The sequence below is a fragment of the Canis lupus genome, chromosome 16 (genome assembly GCF_011100685.1).
Source record: "Canis lupus familiaris isolate Mischka breed German Shepherd chromosome 16, alternate assembly UU_Cfam_GSD_1.0, whole genome shotgun sequence".
Taxonomy (NCBI): Eukaryota; Metazoa; Chordata; class Mammalia; order Carnivora; family Canidae; genus Canis; species Canis lupus.
The window spans coordinates 20,411,436-20,429,977 of NC_049237.1; the positions used below are offsets into that span (position 1 = coordinate 20,411,436).

The 18,542-nt window shown below is 44.5% G+C and overlaps 1 protein-coding gene across 2 annotated transcripts in view; it reads left to right on the forward strand.

Annotated features, from left to right (window-relative positions):
* Nucleotides 1-18,542, forward strand: part of UBE3C (ubiquitin protein ligase E3C) — a 126,681-nt gene that overhangs the window by 87,065 nt on the left and 21,074 nt on the right. For both annotated transcript variants that reach the window (XM_038559836.1, XM_038559835.1), the window contains exon 19: nt 11,891-12,103. In XM_038559836.1, the coding sequence (XP_038415764.1) occupies nt 11,891-12,103 (213 nt within the window). The remainder of the gene's footprint in view (nt 1-11,890; nt 12,104-18,542) is intronic.

Below are 18,542 nucleotides of genomic sequence, written 5' to 3' on the forward strand. Positions count from 1 at the left end.
TAACTTACAAGTGATCAGTTTATTGGACTCTTGCCCTTTCTGAGGACTGTGCCCACCTTCACAGCTTTCTGATGCTCACGGTTTACATTCTTTCCCTTTAACAATGAAGTGCTCGCCCATCTGCAGATTATTCCTCCTGTCAGGACCATAGTTTTCTTTTTTTTTTTTTTTTTTTTTTTTTTTTTTTTTTTTTTTTTTTAGGACCATAGTTTTCTAAGTTCATTTTATTTCTTCAAAAGTAAATGTGAAATTAAAATAAATTAGACTGTATGGTAAAAAATAACACATGTGCTCCAGAATTCAGTTGCTTCTGCTACCTAAAAGTATTATTGGGATCCCTGGGTGGCGCAGCGGTTTGGCGCCTGCCTTTGGCCCAGGGCGCGATCCTGGAGACCCGGGATCAAATCCCACGTCGGGCTCCCCGTGCATGGAGCCTGCTTTTCCCTCTGCCTGTGTCTCTGCCTCTCTCTCTCTCTCTCTCTGTGACTATCATAAAAAATAATAATAAAAATAAAGAATAAAAGTATTATTGTAGTTTTAGCCACTCTGAGATATTTACTAAAACTCTGCTCCTGAATAAAGTAGAGCTTGCTTACGATTGAGGTATCCTTTCTTATAATTTTTAAGCACATCCAAACGCTAGTTAAACACAGATCAGTACCGTATTGAGGCCATTTTCCTTTATGTAAGCCATGTTAAATCATCACTGTGAAAATTAGAAACATAGGCTTACTGGGTAATTTGGGTGGCTGAGTAGATTGAGAATCTGCCTCCAGCTCAGGTCGTGATCCCAGGGTTCTGGGATCGAGTCCCATCAGGCTCCCTGTTCAGGAGTGGGGGGTCTGCTTCTACATCTCCCTCTCCCTCTTCTCCCTGCTTTTGTTCTCTCTCTCTCTCAAATAAATAAAATCTTTAAAAATTTAAAGGAAAAAGGAACACAGGCTTACAGACTTGCTGGTCCTGCTTTAGTCTTCTGCGTATCTTTGGTCTTCATTTGTGCAATAAGGACAATAAATATCCAAAAATAAAATAAAGCCCACCTAAACCCTTCTGAACATTTAGTATGTGTGCTACTGAAGCAAGCACATTCATTCTGAACATTTAAATACTAATTGGGGGGAGTGCCTAAGTGGCTCAATCAATTAACATCCTGACTCTTGATTTCAGCTTAGGTCATAATCTCAGGGTCATGGGATCAAGCCCTGCGTCAGGTTCTGCACACACCTGGGTGCCTGCTTATTCTTCTCCCTCTCCCTGCTTGCACATGTGCATGCTCTCTCTAAAATAAATAAAATATTTTTTAAAAATGCTACTTTAGAATTAGTAAACTTAATTTTATGAAAAGCAGACCAAGTAAAGATGTACATTGTTACTCTTGTTTCCAAAATTGTGATGAACTTTGTATGGGGGCAGCAAGAGATCTTTGAGCTGAAGCACTTGAGTAAGACCAACCAGTCTGGGATTCCGGTTTCAGCATCAGGGATCTGAGCAGTGATGAGATATGAATTATGAATTATGTTTAGCTGATCTCCTGCCGCTACTATTGTAAATAGCTTAAATGGCAGCAGGAACTCATGCAGAGACCAGTTGGAGGTATTCCAGGCACTCAGATTGAGTGGTCTTTAGTATCTCCATCCTGGGAGGTAGTGTTGGAGAGAAGTAGTTGGACCCAAGGAGATTTACTTAAAAAAAAAAAAAAAATCCGATGTTGAGATATGAGGAAGAGAGAGACAGTGGGGCTACACAGAATTTGTTCTGATAACCAGAGGATGGAGGTTTCATCAACCATGGTGGGGAAGACTTGGGGAAGGATGATGAGATGTTCGTTTTTCCTTAGGTCTCAGATGTTTGTCAGACATTCATACAGAGACTTCAGCTAAATATGCAGTTGAATCTGTGGACCTTGAGTTGAGGGGTGAGGTCTGAGCAGAGCCATCAGTGTTCAGGTGGTACTGAAGATCATGAGACTGGGCAGTGTTGCCCAGGGAGGAAGCACTGAAGAACCTAGTTCAGAGGCTGCAGGAAACTGTAGCCACCAAAGATCAGGAGAAGCTGATGGAGAGTAGGGAGCAAACCAGGAAAGTGCAGTATTTCCGAGACCAAATCAAGACAGTGTTTCAAGGGAGAGAATGATGAATAGTGTCAGATACTATTCATATATTAGGAAAATAAGGGCTGAGAAGTGAGCATTCATAGTGTGTTCAAGAAGCTTGTGTGGAGGGTGGAAGCCAAAGCACATGGAGGCAGTGTCTTCCATAAATGCCTTATTATGTGCCCTGTCCTGTTCCTCTGTAGCTCTGTCCCAGCAGGAACACATATGTATTTTTGCCAAAATAGGCATATGAGAATGGTTACGGTAACACTACATTGTAGAGCCCAAACTGAACCATCCAGACGCCCTTCAGAAGGACAGCGTATAATAAATTGTGGGACATTTACGGGAACTAGGGAATGACCAAACCACAAGTATTCACGATATGGAAGACTGGCATGGACCTAATGTTGAGTAAAAGAAGCCAGAAACAAAGGAGTACATTCTGAGGACTCTATTTATAATCAGCTCAGAAACATGCAAGCTGGTTTCTGTTGTTGAGCGTCCGGTCCTTTCTCCCTGACGGGGTCAACAGGAGCTTCTGGAATGCTGCTAAGTCTCTCTTTCGGGGACTGAGTGCTTTGAGGGTGGTTCACACTTAGGACCGGGGCAATCTGCTGCAGTAGATGTCTGTGTGGTTGTAGGAGGAAAGGAGGGGAGGGGAGGGTTGGTGGGCTGGGATGGACAGTTCTTGAGGAGTGTTTCTCTAAAGAAAACCTGAGCAGTAGCACAGGTATGGGCTTGATGGAGCTTAGATTCTGTTTTAAAGAAGAGAGAAGGCATACGTGTTCGTGTGCTGCTAAAGTGGCCATGGAGACATAGGGACACTTGCTGGAGCAGTGGCCTGGAGAAGGTGGCAGGCAGGGCTCTGGTACACAGTCCAGTTTGCACGCGGGCAGTTTGTGTGGGAAGCAGAGGCAGAGTGTGGGGCATGGTGGTGGGAGGTAGGTGCCCACAAGCTGTCCTTCTGAGCATGACTAGGAGGGCAGCCTTTGGCGAGGTGAAGGTGGGGAGGGAGGGTGAGAGGCCAGAGATGAGATGAGGACGAGGCAGGGTCTCGAAGGATGGCTCTCAGAGCAGCAATGGGGCTTGTCAGTCATGCCTTTTCATGGCCTCTGCCCCAGGCCTGCTGGGCCGGCTGGCCTCAGGCTCCCTTGAGGCTGGCAGCATCATTGTGTGGCGGGGGGTCGGGAGGGGGGGGTCCAGGCACGGACACTGGTGTGGTGGCAGGTGTTTGCTGGCAAGTATGATAAAGAGTGAGCTGGGTACAGGGGAATCGAGGACATAAGAGGTGATCATGGCCATGAACCTTTAAATCTGGGCTGTGGTGAGGAGGCTCTCCATGAGGACCCGAGGGCAGGGAAACAAGGTGACAAGACAAGATATGGTGTTGTGGTTAGAAGGGGGCCACGTGGCCTGACAGGAAGGAGTCAGAGTGTGGGGTGGTTGAAATCAGATCAGGGAGGAGCACTCAGTGACTGGCAGCAGCACTTCCAGGACAGGCCTAAAGACTGGGTGGCTGAGGCGGAGCAGAGGACGGCTGAGGGCAGAGTGACAGAAATGTGTGGGAGCCAGCTACAGGCTCAGGGTCAGCGTCAGAGCATGTGGGAGACGGCTACGGAGTCGGGGTCAGGGAGCTGGCAGCCATGGGAAGAATGGCAGTGGGTTTTCTGGCCCAGTACATGAGAGTGAAAGCCAGGGACGGGTGGGTGGCAGGTGTGGTGTGAAGCGGCAGTGAGAAATGGAGGGTTCCCTATCTCACTTTTTCCACTGGTGCAAGAGTGCGACAGAGCAAACAACTACCAAAGGAGGAGGGTGCTGAGGAATACGAAGAGCATAGCACTTAAGGCACTGGTGAAGTGTTGGTGAAGCATCCGACTCTGTTTCAGCTCAGGTCATGATCTCAGGGTCTTGGGGTCAGCCCTGGTCAGGCTCCCTGCTCAGTGGGGAGTCTGCTTCTCCCTCTGCCTTCTGACCCTCCCCCTGCCCATGCTCTATCTCTCTTTCTCAAATAAATAAAATCTTTAAAAAAATATAGGTTGGACTTCATCAAAAACTTTTGTTTCAAGGAATACCGTCAAGAAACTGAAAGGACAGCCCACTAAAAGAATGTATTTGTAAATCATATCTGATAAGAGACTTGTAGAATGTAGAAAGGACTCCTTAATAAAAAGACAAACTAATTTTAAAAATGGGCAAAGGACCTGAATAGATATTTCTCCAAAGAAGATAAATGAACATTTTTTAAAAGATTTTATTTATTCATGAGAGACACAGAGAGAGAGGGGCAGAGACACAGGCAGAGGGAAAAGCAGGCTCCACGCAGGGAGCCCGATGTGGGACTCGATCCTGGGATTCCAGGATCATGCCCTGGGCCGAAGGCAGGGGCTAAACCACTGAACCACCCAGGGATCCCCATAAATGAACATTTAGCACATGAAAAGATGCTCACCATCTTTAGTCATCAGGAAAATGCAAATCAAAACCACAGTGCAAGACCACTTCATGCCCACTGAGATGGAAAGAATGGCCAAGACTGGTGATACCCAGGGCTGGCAAGGATGCAGAGAAAGGGACGCCTGTGCATGAGGGTAAGGAGGAGTGTGAGACAGTATGGCCACTTGGGAAAGCAGATCGGCCCATCCAGGTGACATGGCTACTTTTGATGCAGCCAACATATGTTCACACAAAAAGCATTCACAGTAGCATGCTTTACAACAGCCTACAGGGAGGAATGAGCCCAATGTCTGTCATCTCACAAGAGTAACAGAATTGGTCTGTCCATACCGTAGGATGATTTGGCCATGAAAATGAATGAGGTCCTGAGAGCTGCTAGCACACTGCTGTACAAAACACGCTCTGTGAAAACAGTGCATCACAGAGGATCACCATCATAGGGTTCCATCTCTCTGAAATGTCCAGAGAGGGAAATATGTGAAGTCAGAAAGTAGATTAATGATAGTCCCAGGAAGAGGGTGGGAGAAATGAGGACCATGAAGGGGTAAAAGGTTTCTTTTGTGGGGAATGAAGATGTTCAAAAATGAATTGTGATAGTTACACAACCTGGTCACAGAGCCATTGGATTGTTCACTTTGATGAGTGAATTATAAGGTATGCGAATCTTCTCTCAATAAAGGTGCTACCCAAAAAAAGTGTCACGCAGTGATTTTGCAAGAGCCAAAAAGTGTCAAAGGAGTTAGCAGAAGGAGAACTGGATATGGGGTGGAGTTTGTGAGTGTGGTCGTTTTATTTATTTATTTTTTTAATACGGTCTTTTATTTTTTTTAAAATTTTATTTATTTAGTATTTATTTATTTATTTATTTATTTATTTATTTATTTATTTATTTATTTATTTATTTATGATATCACACAGAGAGAGAGAGAGGCAGAGACATAGGCAGAGGGAGAAGCAGGCTCCATGCACCAGGAACCCAACGTGCGACTCGATCCCGGGTCTCCAGGATCGTGCCCTGGGCCAAAGGCAGGCACCAAACCACTGCGCCACCCAGGGATCCCCCGGTCTTTTTTTTTTAATAATAAATTTATTTTTTATTGGTGTTCAATTTGCCAACATACAGAATAACACCCAGTGCTCAGCCCGTCAAGTGCCCCTCTCAGTGCCCGCCACCCAGTGACCCCCACGCCCCACCCGCCTCCCCTTCCACCACCCCTAGTTTGTTTCCCAGAGTTAGGAGCCTCGGTGTCCATCGAAAGATGAATGGATAAAGAAGATGTGGTTTATGTATACAATGGAATATTACTCAGCCATTAGGAATGACAAATACCATTTGCTTCGAAGTGGATGGAACTGGGGGGTATTATGCTGAGTGAAGTAAGTCAATCGGAGGACAAACATTATATGGTCTCGTTCATTTGGGGAATATAAATAATAATGAAAGGGAATAGAGGGGAAGGGAGAAGAAATGGGCAGGAAATATCAGAAAGGGAGACAGAACATGGAAGACTCCTAACTCTGGGAGTGTGGTCTTTTTAGCGGGAAGGAGCAGTAGCTGTCCTGTGTCATGCTGTAGAGAAAGTTTTCAGCACAAGTAACAAAGTTACTTGTCCTGGAGGGACATCCATATCCTCAAATTTCAAGGGAGGTAGCATGATGGATTTCACCTTCTACTTTATTACTCTGTGTGGTAAAAGAATTTTCAAACCTGAAAAATGTTTCCTTTTATTTTTTTTAAGATTTTCTTTCTTTTCTTTTTTTTTTTTTTCTTAAGATTTTATTTATTTGAGAAAGAGACATCACTAGAGAGACAGAACCACAAGCTGGGGGCAGAGGGAGAGGGAGAACCAGGCTCCCTAGAACCTGACATAGGGCTCAACCCCAGGATCCCGGGATCATGACCTGAGCCAAAGGCAGACATTTATACAACTGAGCCACCCAGGTGCCCCAAAATGTTTCCTTTTAGTTAGTGAAAGCAGTTCTGCCGTGTGGGGTACCCTAATCGGGCCTCAGTGTTTTTCTGAACTGATAAATCTTTCAGAAGCAGGGATGTAACAACTGTCCTAACTCCCAGGTATTTCCTTCTTGGGGTTTGTCACTTTGGTGTGAACCCTTTTGGTCCTTTATCTTCCAGAAATAGCTCTGTGGACCGAGCGGGAGGAGCAGGAGAGCTGTGTTTCTGGGGGAGCTGGAGCCTGGGAGAGCGAGGGTGGACACGCGCAGGAGGGAAGCCTCAGCAGTCGGCTGGTCAAACTGACTCCACGTTACTGGTTGGTCTCTGGGTGTCCAATGAGGAAAATAGGCTTTGAGAAGTGAACTTTCATTTCCCACTCACCCAGCATCTCCTGCACGTTTTCCTACAGGTTTAACTATTTTTAAAAATAAAGCTGTCAAAGCATTAAGTGCAGATCATCAGTTACAACAAACAAGAAAAGACCTGTCCCAGTGGAAGCCTTTGTGTCCAGTGCTCGCGGGTGGTGGGTGCCAGCAGCACGCCTGCTCACTCTCCTGTGCTGCTTCTGTGAGAGGAGGCCTGTGAGAAAGGTCTCAGAAAAGGAAGCTTGGGAGCAAGGCCCAGGCGCTCTGCTCGCTGGCACTTTGGAGCCTCTGTAAGGAAGAGGGAGGCAGTGCCTGTATCCTGGCATGGAACTTCAGGGTTTCAGTGATTCCTTGTTTTTAAACACCAGAGCCACCAGCCTCTGCTCAGTTGTGCCTGGTGGACGTTTGCTGAATCACGAATGGACAGTCACTGTATGGTGCCCAAGAGTGTGAGGGACTGTGGAGCTGGAGGGGCCGCCTTGGCGTCTTGGGTGGTGACCACGCATGGGAGACGTGTGGAAATATGGGACATCACCCGATAAAATGCAAATCTTGACATTCCGTGTTGCTGCCATTGTGAACAGTGTGGAAAGACCTCTGGGATAGGATTGCGAAGGCCCAAAGGTTTGAAATGAATCTTGACACATACGTGCTTTTGCATAATCTGAAGCATGTGTTTCAGAAGAAATGGGATTTTACAAATGAATTCATGGTTGTAGAATTCCAGTGTAGAATGCAGTCCCTAGCACATGGTTGGCACTTAATAAATGTGTCTTGAATGATTTGGATGCCATATGGTGTACATAGACTTGGGCATTAAGGATGAGGTGTGGTTTCTGCCCTGCAGGAGCTTGTGGTCCTAAAAATCCACTGTAGTCCCAATCAGAGACCATGTTTTCCACTCCCAGTTATTATTCATTTTGAAGTGGAACTATTAAATAGCATATTACTATCAGCCTACATCCTTATGTCCCATTTCTTTTTTTATTTTTTTAAACTCCAAGGTTAGGGATCCCTGGGGGGCTCAGCGGTTTAGTGCCTGCCTTCAGCCCAGGGCATGATCCTGGAGTCACAGGATCGAGTCCCACATCAGGCTGCCTGCATGGAGCCTGCTTCTCCCTCTGTGTCTATGCCCCCTCTCTCTCTGTCTGTCATGAATAAATAAATAAAATCTTTTTAATAAATAAACTCCAAGGTTAGCATGATCTGAAATAATTAAAATTATCTTCTTGTTCAGTTAGAGTGGCTTTAACACAAGACAACTCTGATATAGTTTTTAGATTAAGTTATAAATGTTCACTTCAGAACTACCTGAAGATTGATAGAGATGCATTTGAAAAGCATTATTTTTTTATTGATTCTTAATGTAGTAAATTACTGAAGTTATTTGGCAGCAAACAGAAATGGCCTCTCATGCGGCTCACATTTATTCTCTCGATAGTGCCACGATTTGCATTAATTGCATTGCGACTGCACTCACTTATATTAAAAGGCTTCTACTATAATTAATCCTTTTTATTTCAAATCATTTTGGCACAATTTCTAGCTATAAACACTCATAAAAGACAGACAGTTGAAAAATACGTTACAGGTTTTTTCCATATACCTATTGCAATTTTTTTCGTGACAAGTAGTTATTGATGTGCTTCTGGGATGAGTGTGGTGCAACTGGCTGAGAATTAAGGCCAATGTGAAAAATGCTAAGTGGATTATTTTGCATAAAAAATAGGCAGTTTTGAAATTGTATAATTAACCTGTGTTTAGAAAATACCTTGATTTATGCTTACATTTGTATCTCGGTTGCATACATTATGGAAATTTAATTTATAATCCATTTAGCTGATGCAATCATAGTTTTTAGTGCTATCATTTATTAGTGCTTGTATATTAAATGCTCTAAAGGTTTAAACCTGCCTTATGTAAAAAATTATACCTAGGCATTTACATTTTATGAGTCACAGTGGGATTTCTGTTTAAAATTCAGGTAGCTGATACATTTAACGAATTTCACTGGTTTATTGTTACTGATGCAGAAGTGGCAAACAGTGACCTTATATATTGAACGTCACATGATTTACACTCTTCCAGTTTCCTTTAAAGTCCACTGTACACATGAGGCTTTTTCCTCAACACCTGGAATCAATCACGACGTCTGGCTCACAGTGTTCTCCTTGGCTTTGAAGCCATCATTCATTTACAAGTAATGGGATTTTTAAGTGCTTCAGGTTAATAGTATTAGCCATTCTTAACTTTAAGCAAACTGTGGCTTTTCAAAACAACTCTTTGTGTTATCAGTAGATAAGTGCTAGTCGCCATTTTATTGCCCATTCTCTCCTCCAGGAGTCCTTTTTTGCCATGTTTTCAGAATTAATCAGGTAATCATTAGTCTTCAAATCAGAAGTAAAAGCACAGGAACATAACAGTTCAGTCTCCCTGGCAGAGAACATCTGGAGTCTTAGCTGGGGGGTTGGATATTATGAAATAAATAGTTAACGGTAAACCTGAAGCCCTTAACCTTGTGAAAAGGGTTATTCGTGCTGTCTGTCCACGGCTTTCTGAAACTAGAAGTCAGTACACTCTGGATGTTTACTTTCAGGAGGATGTGTAATCGCTGTTTTCTGGTTCCTTCCACTCCTGTTAGCGGGAGAGACTTTAAAGTGTAGGTGTCAATGTGAACCTGAGCATTCTCCAGTGGCAGAGAAGGAACGGGGAAACACTTGTGTGAGGGTGTGTTTAAGGATCAGTGGTTTACAGACCAGTGCCACTGCTGGTTGTTACTCGTGCCGAAATAGCACATGTCTAACGTGACATAGCTGAGTAAATGCTGTGGTGGTGCAGGGAGCCATCATCAGGGCAGGGTGATGCAGGGGCCGGGGTTTGGAGGCCCGGAGCCTCTTCTTCCTGGAAGCTGTGGGTCTCCTGTGAATTTGCTTGCAGGAGTATGTCTCAGCAAAGCCTTGTGTCTCACTCCTTGATGTGTGGAAGTGGCCAGGTAAATGACCTCCTAAAAGAGGGGCTTCTGAAGTTGCATTCTTATGGCTGAATGACTCCCCCTGGGGTTCAAGTTTGTTTTTATGGCCATGTTCCACGAGCAGCATGGTGGCACTTGGAGCTTCTAACAGTGACTTAAAAGCTCTGAGTACATCTGCAGCACAGTACACATGATGCAGCTTACTGCAGGACTTTCTGCAGTGGGTCCCCTCTGCCATCCCCCTAAAAGAGAAAGGCTTGTGATAATGTGTGCTTGAGACTTTGCCTCCAGCTCTCTACCTACCAAGTGGGGGTGATGACTCCACTCCCCCTGTCATTTTCATGTCTCTGCAGACCACTCTTATTCTAGCAAAAATGGCCTTGGTCATGGAAATCCAGATTTCCCCTAGACTTCCGTAGAAGAGTCACTCTTCCCTTCTACTTAGGAGATCCTCCATATAGGCCAGATGGAAATGAGACCATTGATGTGTGCTTAGTGCAGCGCCTGGCTAAGTAGTAGCTTTGTTTCCTCAGAACATTTTTAAGAAGACTTGGGGCTTCCAATTCCGCCGTCTGCTAGAATAAAATAATAAGAATGTTTCTGAAAATTTTACAGCCCACTTCTCATTCCTTGTTGCATTTTATAGCCTTAGGCCATAGGAATGTTTGTCATGCAAGATGAACCCTGACATCATGTTGGAAAACCAGCATCACTTGACCTCCTCCTTCTCTTGATAGAGAATCTGGAGGTTAATATAGTAATATTTACCAGGACTTAATTTATCCAGTACCACTGGTCATCAGGGAAATGCAAATTAAAACCATAGTGAAGTACCCCATTGCAGCAACTGGAATGACTAAATTTAAAAACTGGCACCACTAATAAATCAATGAAGTTCTGGACCATCTGGAACCTTCTTGTGTTGCTGGTCATGGTTGAAAATGGGTGCGTTTTGGAAAACAGCATGTCATTGCCTAATAGAGCTAAACGCACCTCACGACCCAGTGCTTCCCCTGTCAGCAGGTCTTGTGTCTATACTGAGAGACGTCAAAGCACAGATCCACAGAAAGGTTCGCCTGGACAGTCCAGCAGCTTTATTTCCCATAGCCCTAAATCCAACAACTGGTCTCTAGAAGAGAAAGGAGAGGGAGATGCAGACACACATAGGGAAGACAGCCTCTGAAAGAAGCAGGGTTTGGAGTGGCTCAGCCAGAAGGCAGGGGCCCCGGGGATGGTTGGCAACACCAGAAAAGACAGGGAAGCCTTTCAAGAGAGTGCGCCCTGCTGCCACCTTGATTAGACCTCTGGCCTGCAGAACTCTGGGGTGTTAAGTTTCTGTTGCACATTATGTGATGAGCACTGGGTGTTCTATGCAACTGATGAATTATTGCACACTACATCTGAAACATACTGTAAGTTGGCTAATTGAATTTAAATTTTAGAAAAAGTTTCTGTTGTTCTAAGCCCCCAGTGAGTGGTGTTTTGTTACAGTGGTCCTAGGAGACTCCTATGTCTGCAAATCTCTGTACAGAAAACATGTACCAACCTCTGCTGCAGCACAAAAGATGTGGCTCTTGAGCATCCCCATTGAGTCAGCCCAAAAATACACTGATATTCTATTTTAGGATTTGTGACATGCTGAATGCATGCATTAAATGGTTAAACTGGGGATCCCTGGGTGGCTCAGCGGTTTGGCGCCTGCCTTTGGCCCAGGACACGATCCTGGAATCCCGGGATCGAGTCCCACGTCGGGCTCCCGGCATGGAGCCTGCTTCTCCCTCCTCCTGTGTCTCTGCCTCTTTCTCTCTCTATCTGTGTCTATCATAAATAAAAATAAGTAAATAAATCTTTAAAAAAAATTAGTTAAACTGGCCTAGCACAGGGTAAATGCTCACCAAATACTAGCTTCCACCGTTGTCATTATCAGGAAGAAAAGTATCTGCTGTCTTAGGATTCTGTTAAATCTCAAGTTGGACTTTTTTTATTCATAGGTAGTATGAAAAAAGAATTCCTCTGAAATGCTAACCATTGGTCCTTGTTCTCATTTGAAGGCTCTCTATGAAAATATGCTGGTAGAATTGCCCTTTGCTGGCTTTTTCCTGTCCAAATTGCTTGGAACCAGTGCAGATGTGGACATTCACCATCTGGCCTCGTTAGATCCTGAAGTGTATAAGAATCTGCTTTTTCTCAAGAGCTATGAAGGTGACGTGGAGGAGCTTGGACTGAACTTCACCGTGGTGAACAATGACCTGGGGGAAGCACAGGTGAGAAGGCCCATCACCACTCTGTGACAGACACCAGCTCCTGTCCACACAGCAATAGGAAAGATTCCCAGTGTGCTGAGGGTGTGATGTCGGGAGCCTGTGGGGGCTGAGGACACATGAGCCCTGGCCCCAGGCCTTGGTGACAGCTGTCCTCTGGGATTCTCTGCCTCTAGGAGCATTGGTTAGCACCTTCCCAATGGGAGTCCTAAGGGTCCCTAATGTGCCCTTGTTCCTGGCCCGCCCTGGCTGGCCCTGGGGTGCTCTGACACTGATCGCTGGCCTTCATTATCAGTCTGGTTGGTCTTGCTGTCTTTATCCCTTTTTTAAAATCCTTGCATGTTAGAAATTAAAACTAATTTGTTAAATGACAGCATTATTGGGATATAATTTGCATACCACAAAATGCACACTTTCAAGCACATTCCTGGTCAGTGTATTCCCAGAGTACACAGCTACCACCAGCATCTCAGTTCAGGATGGTGTCATCTCCCCATTAACAGGTCACTCCCACCCAGCGTAGGTGAGCACGATCTACATGCAGTTTCTGTGTGTCTGTCAACCCTGGAATCTTACAGTCTGCAGCCTTCTGGGACTAGCCTTATCACTTGTAGGAGCCACAACTTCCTTTGTTTGGCTGAACATTGTCCCATTGTATGGATATACCACATTTTTTTTTTAAGATTTTATTTATTTATTCATGATAGTTACACAGAGAGAGACAGAGAGGCAGAGACACAGGCAGAGGGAGAAGCAGGCTCCATGCAGGGAGCCCGACGTGGGATTCGATCCCGGGTCTCCAGGATCGCGCCCCGGGCCAAAGGCAGGCGCCAAACCGCTGCGCCACCCAGGGATCCCACATTTTCTTTTTCAGTTGATGGACATTTGGGTTCTTTCCACTTTTCAGCTACTAGGAGGAGTATGCTATGAACATTCTTGTACAACACACTGAACTGGAAGAATTGATAACATCTGGAATTTGCTTCCACTATTACAAGAGCAGGGGCAGTGTGTGGAGGTAGAAATAACCTATATTGGCCACGAGGGGATACTTGCTAAGATGGGTGGTCAGGGGTTGGCATTTTGTCTACGTTAGCCTATGTTCAGATGTTCCCATAATTCACAAAACCTTTCTTAACATATACTGATGAACCAGGTTGTTTGAGGACCTTTGAGGTCGTGTTAATCTCATTTTATTAGATTTTAAAGTGACGAGCTATGTTTTTTTTTTTTTTTTTAATTTTTATTTATTTATGATAGTCACACACACAGACAGAGAGAGAGGCAGAGACACAGGCAGAGGGAGAAGCAGGCTCCATGCACCGGGAACCCGATGTGGGATTCGATCCCGGGTCTCCGGGATCGCGCCCTGGGCCAAAGGCAGGCGCCAAACCGCTGCGCCACCCAGGGATCCCGAGCTATGCTTTTCTAACTTATTTTTGTTTTTCAGACAAATAGGTCTATTTTTGTGGGGGGGAAACAGCTTTTTTGCTATTCTTATGTAGATCAGTCATCTTTTCTGGATCTACTAGTTGTATTTTAACTATAAAACTATTATCATCTTTTATCTGTTATTACTTGGTTTTTATTTTTTTTTATTTTTTATTTTTTTAGATTTTTATTTATTTATGATAGTCACAGAGAGAGAAAGAGAGAGAGGCAGAGACATAGGCAGAGGGAGAGGCAGGCTCCGTGCACCGGGAGCCCGATGTGGGATTCGATCCCGGGTCTCCAGGATCGTGCCCTGGGCCAAAGGCAGGCGCCAAACCGCTGCACCACCCAGGGATCCCCTATTACTTGGTTTTTAATTCAAGCTTTCAAAGGTCATCAGCTTTGCCAGCTTAAAAATAACTTCATATTAAATATATATTTAGTGTTTAATCAAATCACCATTGATAACGCATCGCCCCATACAGGATACTTCTTAACTTTAACCCTCCAGGTTGTAAGCACTAACATTTTATTTCAATAAACACATACACTGGGCAGCCTGGGTGGCTCAGCGCTTTAGCGCTGCCTTCGGCCCAGGACATAATCCTGAAGCCAGGATCGAGTCCCACATCCGGCTCCCTGCATGGAGCCTGCTTCTCCCTCTGCCTGTGTCTCTGCCTCTCTCTCTATGTCTCTCATGAATAAATAAATAAAATCTTAAAAAATAATAAACAAACACATATACTGAACAAATTTGAGCTATTGCAATTTTAGCTATTTTTATATAACACTACCTACTTGCCATCCAGCCTAATCTGTATTTCTTCATCCATCCATTCATGAAACATAATTGCTGCTCCGTACCAGCCATTATCTGTGCAAAGGAGTTTTTTTCTAAACTATGAGAGCATACACATTCTAATAGGAGAGGCAGATGTGAGCAGTAGCTCAGTTCCAAGTAGGTCAGGGAGAGCTACCTGGAAGAGACACTGGGTGGGTAGAAAGGCATTCACCGGGCAGGTGAGCACATTTAGAAGTGGCTAAGCTTAGGGGGCTATGAGATTCCAGGAGGCCTGGGCTTCTCCTGTTATTGTGGAGAACAATTAGAGGCCTTGGACTTTAGAAAGGTTAGACATAACACTCAGAAGGAGAACCAGTGTCTCATCCCATAGTTGGTCTGCAGTATTTAGTGCTTCAGGGTAAGATGGCCTAAACAGATGCATTTCAGAGCCAATAGGAAAATGAATAACAAGAAAACATTTTTGACAGGTGTCTGGCTGGCTTGATTCATGGAGCATGTGACTCTTGATCTCAGAATTATGGATTCTGTCTCCATGTTGGATATGGAGATTACTTTTTAAAAAAGAAAAGAAAGAAGAAAACCGCTGAACTTCCCTTCAGGGAATATGAGATCTTGATTCTCTGAGTCAGGGCGGGACCCAGGAGCAGCCTACTTATGTTCCAGGTCAGGTGGTCCAGAATTCAGAGAAACCACAGCTGGAGGGTTAAGCAATGAAAGGCGTTTTAACAAGAGAACATCTGCATAATCTTCATTTTTAAGGTTATGTTCTGTAGGTATAGGTCAGTATCTTGAGCAAAGTAGGTGTTATTTGAGGAGGAGGAGGAAGGGGCAGGCAGGACATTGTGATACTGAACCCCTGTGCCCTGGTGCCCACCATCCTACTTCGGGTCTCTGTGTTTGAGGACTGTGAGGACCTCATGTGAGTGGAATCACACAGTGTCTTTTTGTGACTGGTTCATTTCACTGAGCAAGATGTCCTCCACCTTAACCTGGAGTGCAGCACTCCCCAGAATGTCTTCCTTTCTAAGGCTAAGATTCCACTGTACGTTTATCCCTTCATCCCTTGCTGGACATTGTCTCAGCTGTCATGAGTAATGACACCATGAACACGGCCGTAGAAATACCTGTTCAAGTCCCTGTGTTCTACTCCCGTGGGGATATCCCTAGAAGTAGGACTGCTGGATCATACACTGATTCTAATGATTAACTTTTTTGAGGACCCACCATACTGTTTTCCAGTGAAGTGAAGTGCTATTTCATTGTGCTGCTATAATACACAGAGCTAGTCCTGAGAATTCAAAGTTAGGAGTTAGGAGATTTAAGGAAAGTTAGGAGATTTAAGACCTTTTTATTGGCTTCCTCCCTGGACTGCAGAACCGGAGCATGGCCCCCACACCACAGTGGTGTCTTCAGAAACTAAGATAAGCACACACAAAGATGTCTACATCCTAGTTCTAAACCCTCTTGGGAGGGATCCCTGGGTGGCACAGCGGTTTGGCGCCTGCCTTTGGCCCAGGGTGTGATCCTGGAGACCCGGGATCGAATCCCACGTCGGGCTCCCAGTGCATGGAGCCTGCTTCTCCCTCTGCCTATGTCTCTGCCTCTCTCTCTCTCTCTGTGTGACTATCATAAATAAATTAAAAAATTAAAAAAAAAATAAACCCTCTTGGGTATTTTTAATGTCCGTCTTTGGAGTACTTGAATTTTAGTCTATTTCTTAGCATTTAATATATATATATATATATATATATATATATATATTACGATAGAGAGAGGGGGGAGGGCAGAGACACATGAGGAGGGAGAAGCAGACTCCATGCCGGGAGCCCGATGTGGGACTCGATCCCGGGACTCCAGGATCGTGCCCTGGGCCAAAGGCAGGCGCCAAACCGCTGAGCCACCCAGGGATCCCCCTATTTCTTAGCATTTAAAAAGCAACCTATTTAATAGGGCGCCTGCGTGGCTCACTCAGTTAAACATCCAACTCGGTTTTGGCTCAGATCATGATCTTGGGGTCATGAGATCGAACCCCACATCAGCTCCGTGCTCAGCAGGGGAGTCTGCTTGGGTTTCTCTCTCTCTCTCTCTCCTCCCTCTACTCCTCCCTCCACCATGTGTGCAATGTGCTCTCCCTAATAAATAAGTAAAATCTTAAAAAAAAAACAACAAAAAACTACCTATTGAAGAAGTAGTAGGTGTAGACTAACTTGTGAAGGGAATAAAGGAAATGATACTGCATTGGGTTCCCTCCTTCGCTCTCTCACTGGGACATCTCTAGGCTTTCTTGAAAACTGACCTCAACACTGAGAGAAAATAAGAACGATGAGGACAGAACCCTGTTGTGTTTGGACAGCATATTTAGTTGCTTTTGTCTCCACCTCTTCTTCCATTTTTTTTTTAAGATTTTATTTATTTATTCATGAAAGACACAGAGGAGAGAGAGAGAGGCAGAGACACAGGCAGAGGGAGGAGCAGGCTCCATGCAGGGAGCCTGATGTGGGACACGATCCTGGGACTCCAGGACCACACCCTGGGCCGAAGGCAGGCACTAAACCACTGAGCCACCCAGGAATTCCCTCTTCTTCCATTTTATAGAGCTGAAGTTTCAACATGTAAAATTCAGATTTTTTTTTTTAAAGAGGTTTGTTCTTGATGTGAGGACACCATGAACACATAGAGCCACTGCTGCCTCACTCCACCTGGTGGCATGATTTAAAAACGAAATAAAAGCACTAAGACAGTCAGTTTTATAATGACCTGTCCACAGTCTTTGCTAATGGGAGCATTTCCCATTTTTCCTTCTGAAATAGATGGTAATAGTGAAATGTCGCATATGTAAGAGTTCCATTAAAGCACCACTGCTAATATTGGAATCTATTAAAAGCAAAAGTGTGAAGATGTTCCAGTTATTCATAGAAATTCCCACAGAATAAAGAGATTATGGATGACAGTGCAGAGGAGTAATTACACTAAAGAGTCAAATAGGACAAATTAAGAAAGTCACTGGCAAAGCAGCTATTTGTGGGGGAGATCTTATGGGGGAGATCTACAGAGATAGATAAAAAAACGTAGTCAGGTTTAAGTTTATAAAATACTATGATTTAAAGATTTCTGATGGGCAGCCCCGGTGGCGCAGCGGTTTAGCACCACCTGCAGCCCAGGGGGTGATCCTGGAGACCCTGGATTGAGTCCCACATCGGGCTCTCTGTGTGGAGCCTGCTTCTCCCTCTGCCTGTGTCTCTGCTACTTCTCTCTCTCTTTGCATCTCTATGAATAAATAAATAAAATCTTAAAAAAAATAAAATAAATAAATTAAAAAAATAAAGATTTCTGATATGCAAATACTTCTTTATGTTGGTAGGATATGTTAATCTTCCCTTTTAAAATACTAGTGTTCCTCTCCAACTTGTTTTCTTTACTATAATCAATATGGCTATTTGTAAGCCTGCTTAAAAATGAACATGAGGGGTCCCTGGCGGGCCCTGTAGGTGAAGCGTCTGCCTTCGGCTTAGGTCATGGTCCCAGGGCCCTGGGATCGAGTCCTGTGTCGGGCCCCCTGCTCAGTGGGGAGTCTGTCTCTCCCCCCCACCCGTCCCTCCCCCTGCTCGTGCTCTGTCTCTCTCAAATAAATCTTTTTTTTTTTTTTTTAAGTGACATTTTAGACTACTGGTTTGTGCACATCTCTTCCCTGAGGACAGTGCTCGGGGCATAAGATGGTACCATAAGTGATCTTTGTTATGTACAAGAGCATGAACTTGAGTCACAAGACCTTGTTAAAGTCCTGGTTTTGGTGCTGTGCTCTGTGACCCTAGGCAAGTCACAGAAGCCCTTCCTCATTTTCAGAGGGTATGTACATAGCTCTGAGGATAAAATGAGCTCACTTCTAGCAAGTAAACGTGAGGCCCCGTGCATTCTGTAGCGACATTTAGGAGTATCAGGGAAGATAGCTCTTGCCTTAAGAACTGCTCTAGTTCCATATGTAGAGATTTAAATATGCTCTTAGAACTGAAATTCTAGGACAGATTTGACATGATTTGAAACATGGATAGTTTCGATGTAGCCTAGAGAGGAGTTTATATGACCACAGCACAGTCCATGTACGGTCGCTGGAAATGTCATTGCCATCTGATGAGGCAGGGCTACTGGGGCTTTGGAAGTCCTTTACCTGATCCTGATCGTTTCACGGGTCCTTTGTCTTTGAATCACTTA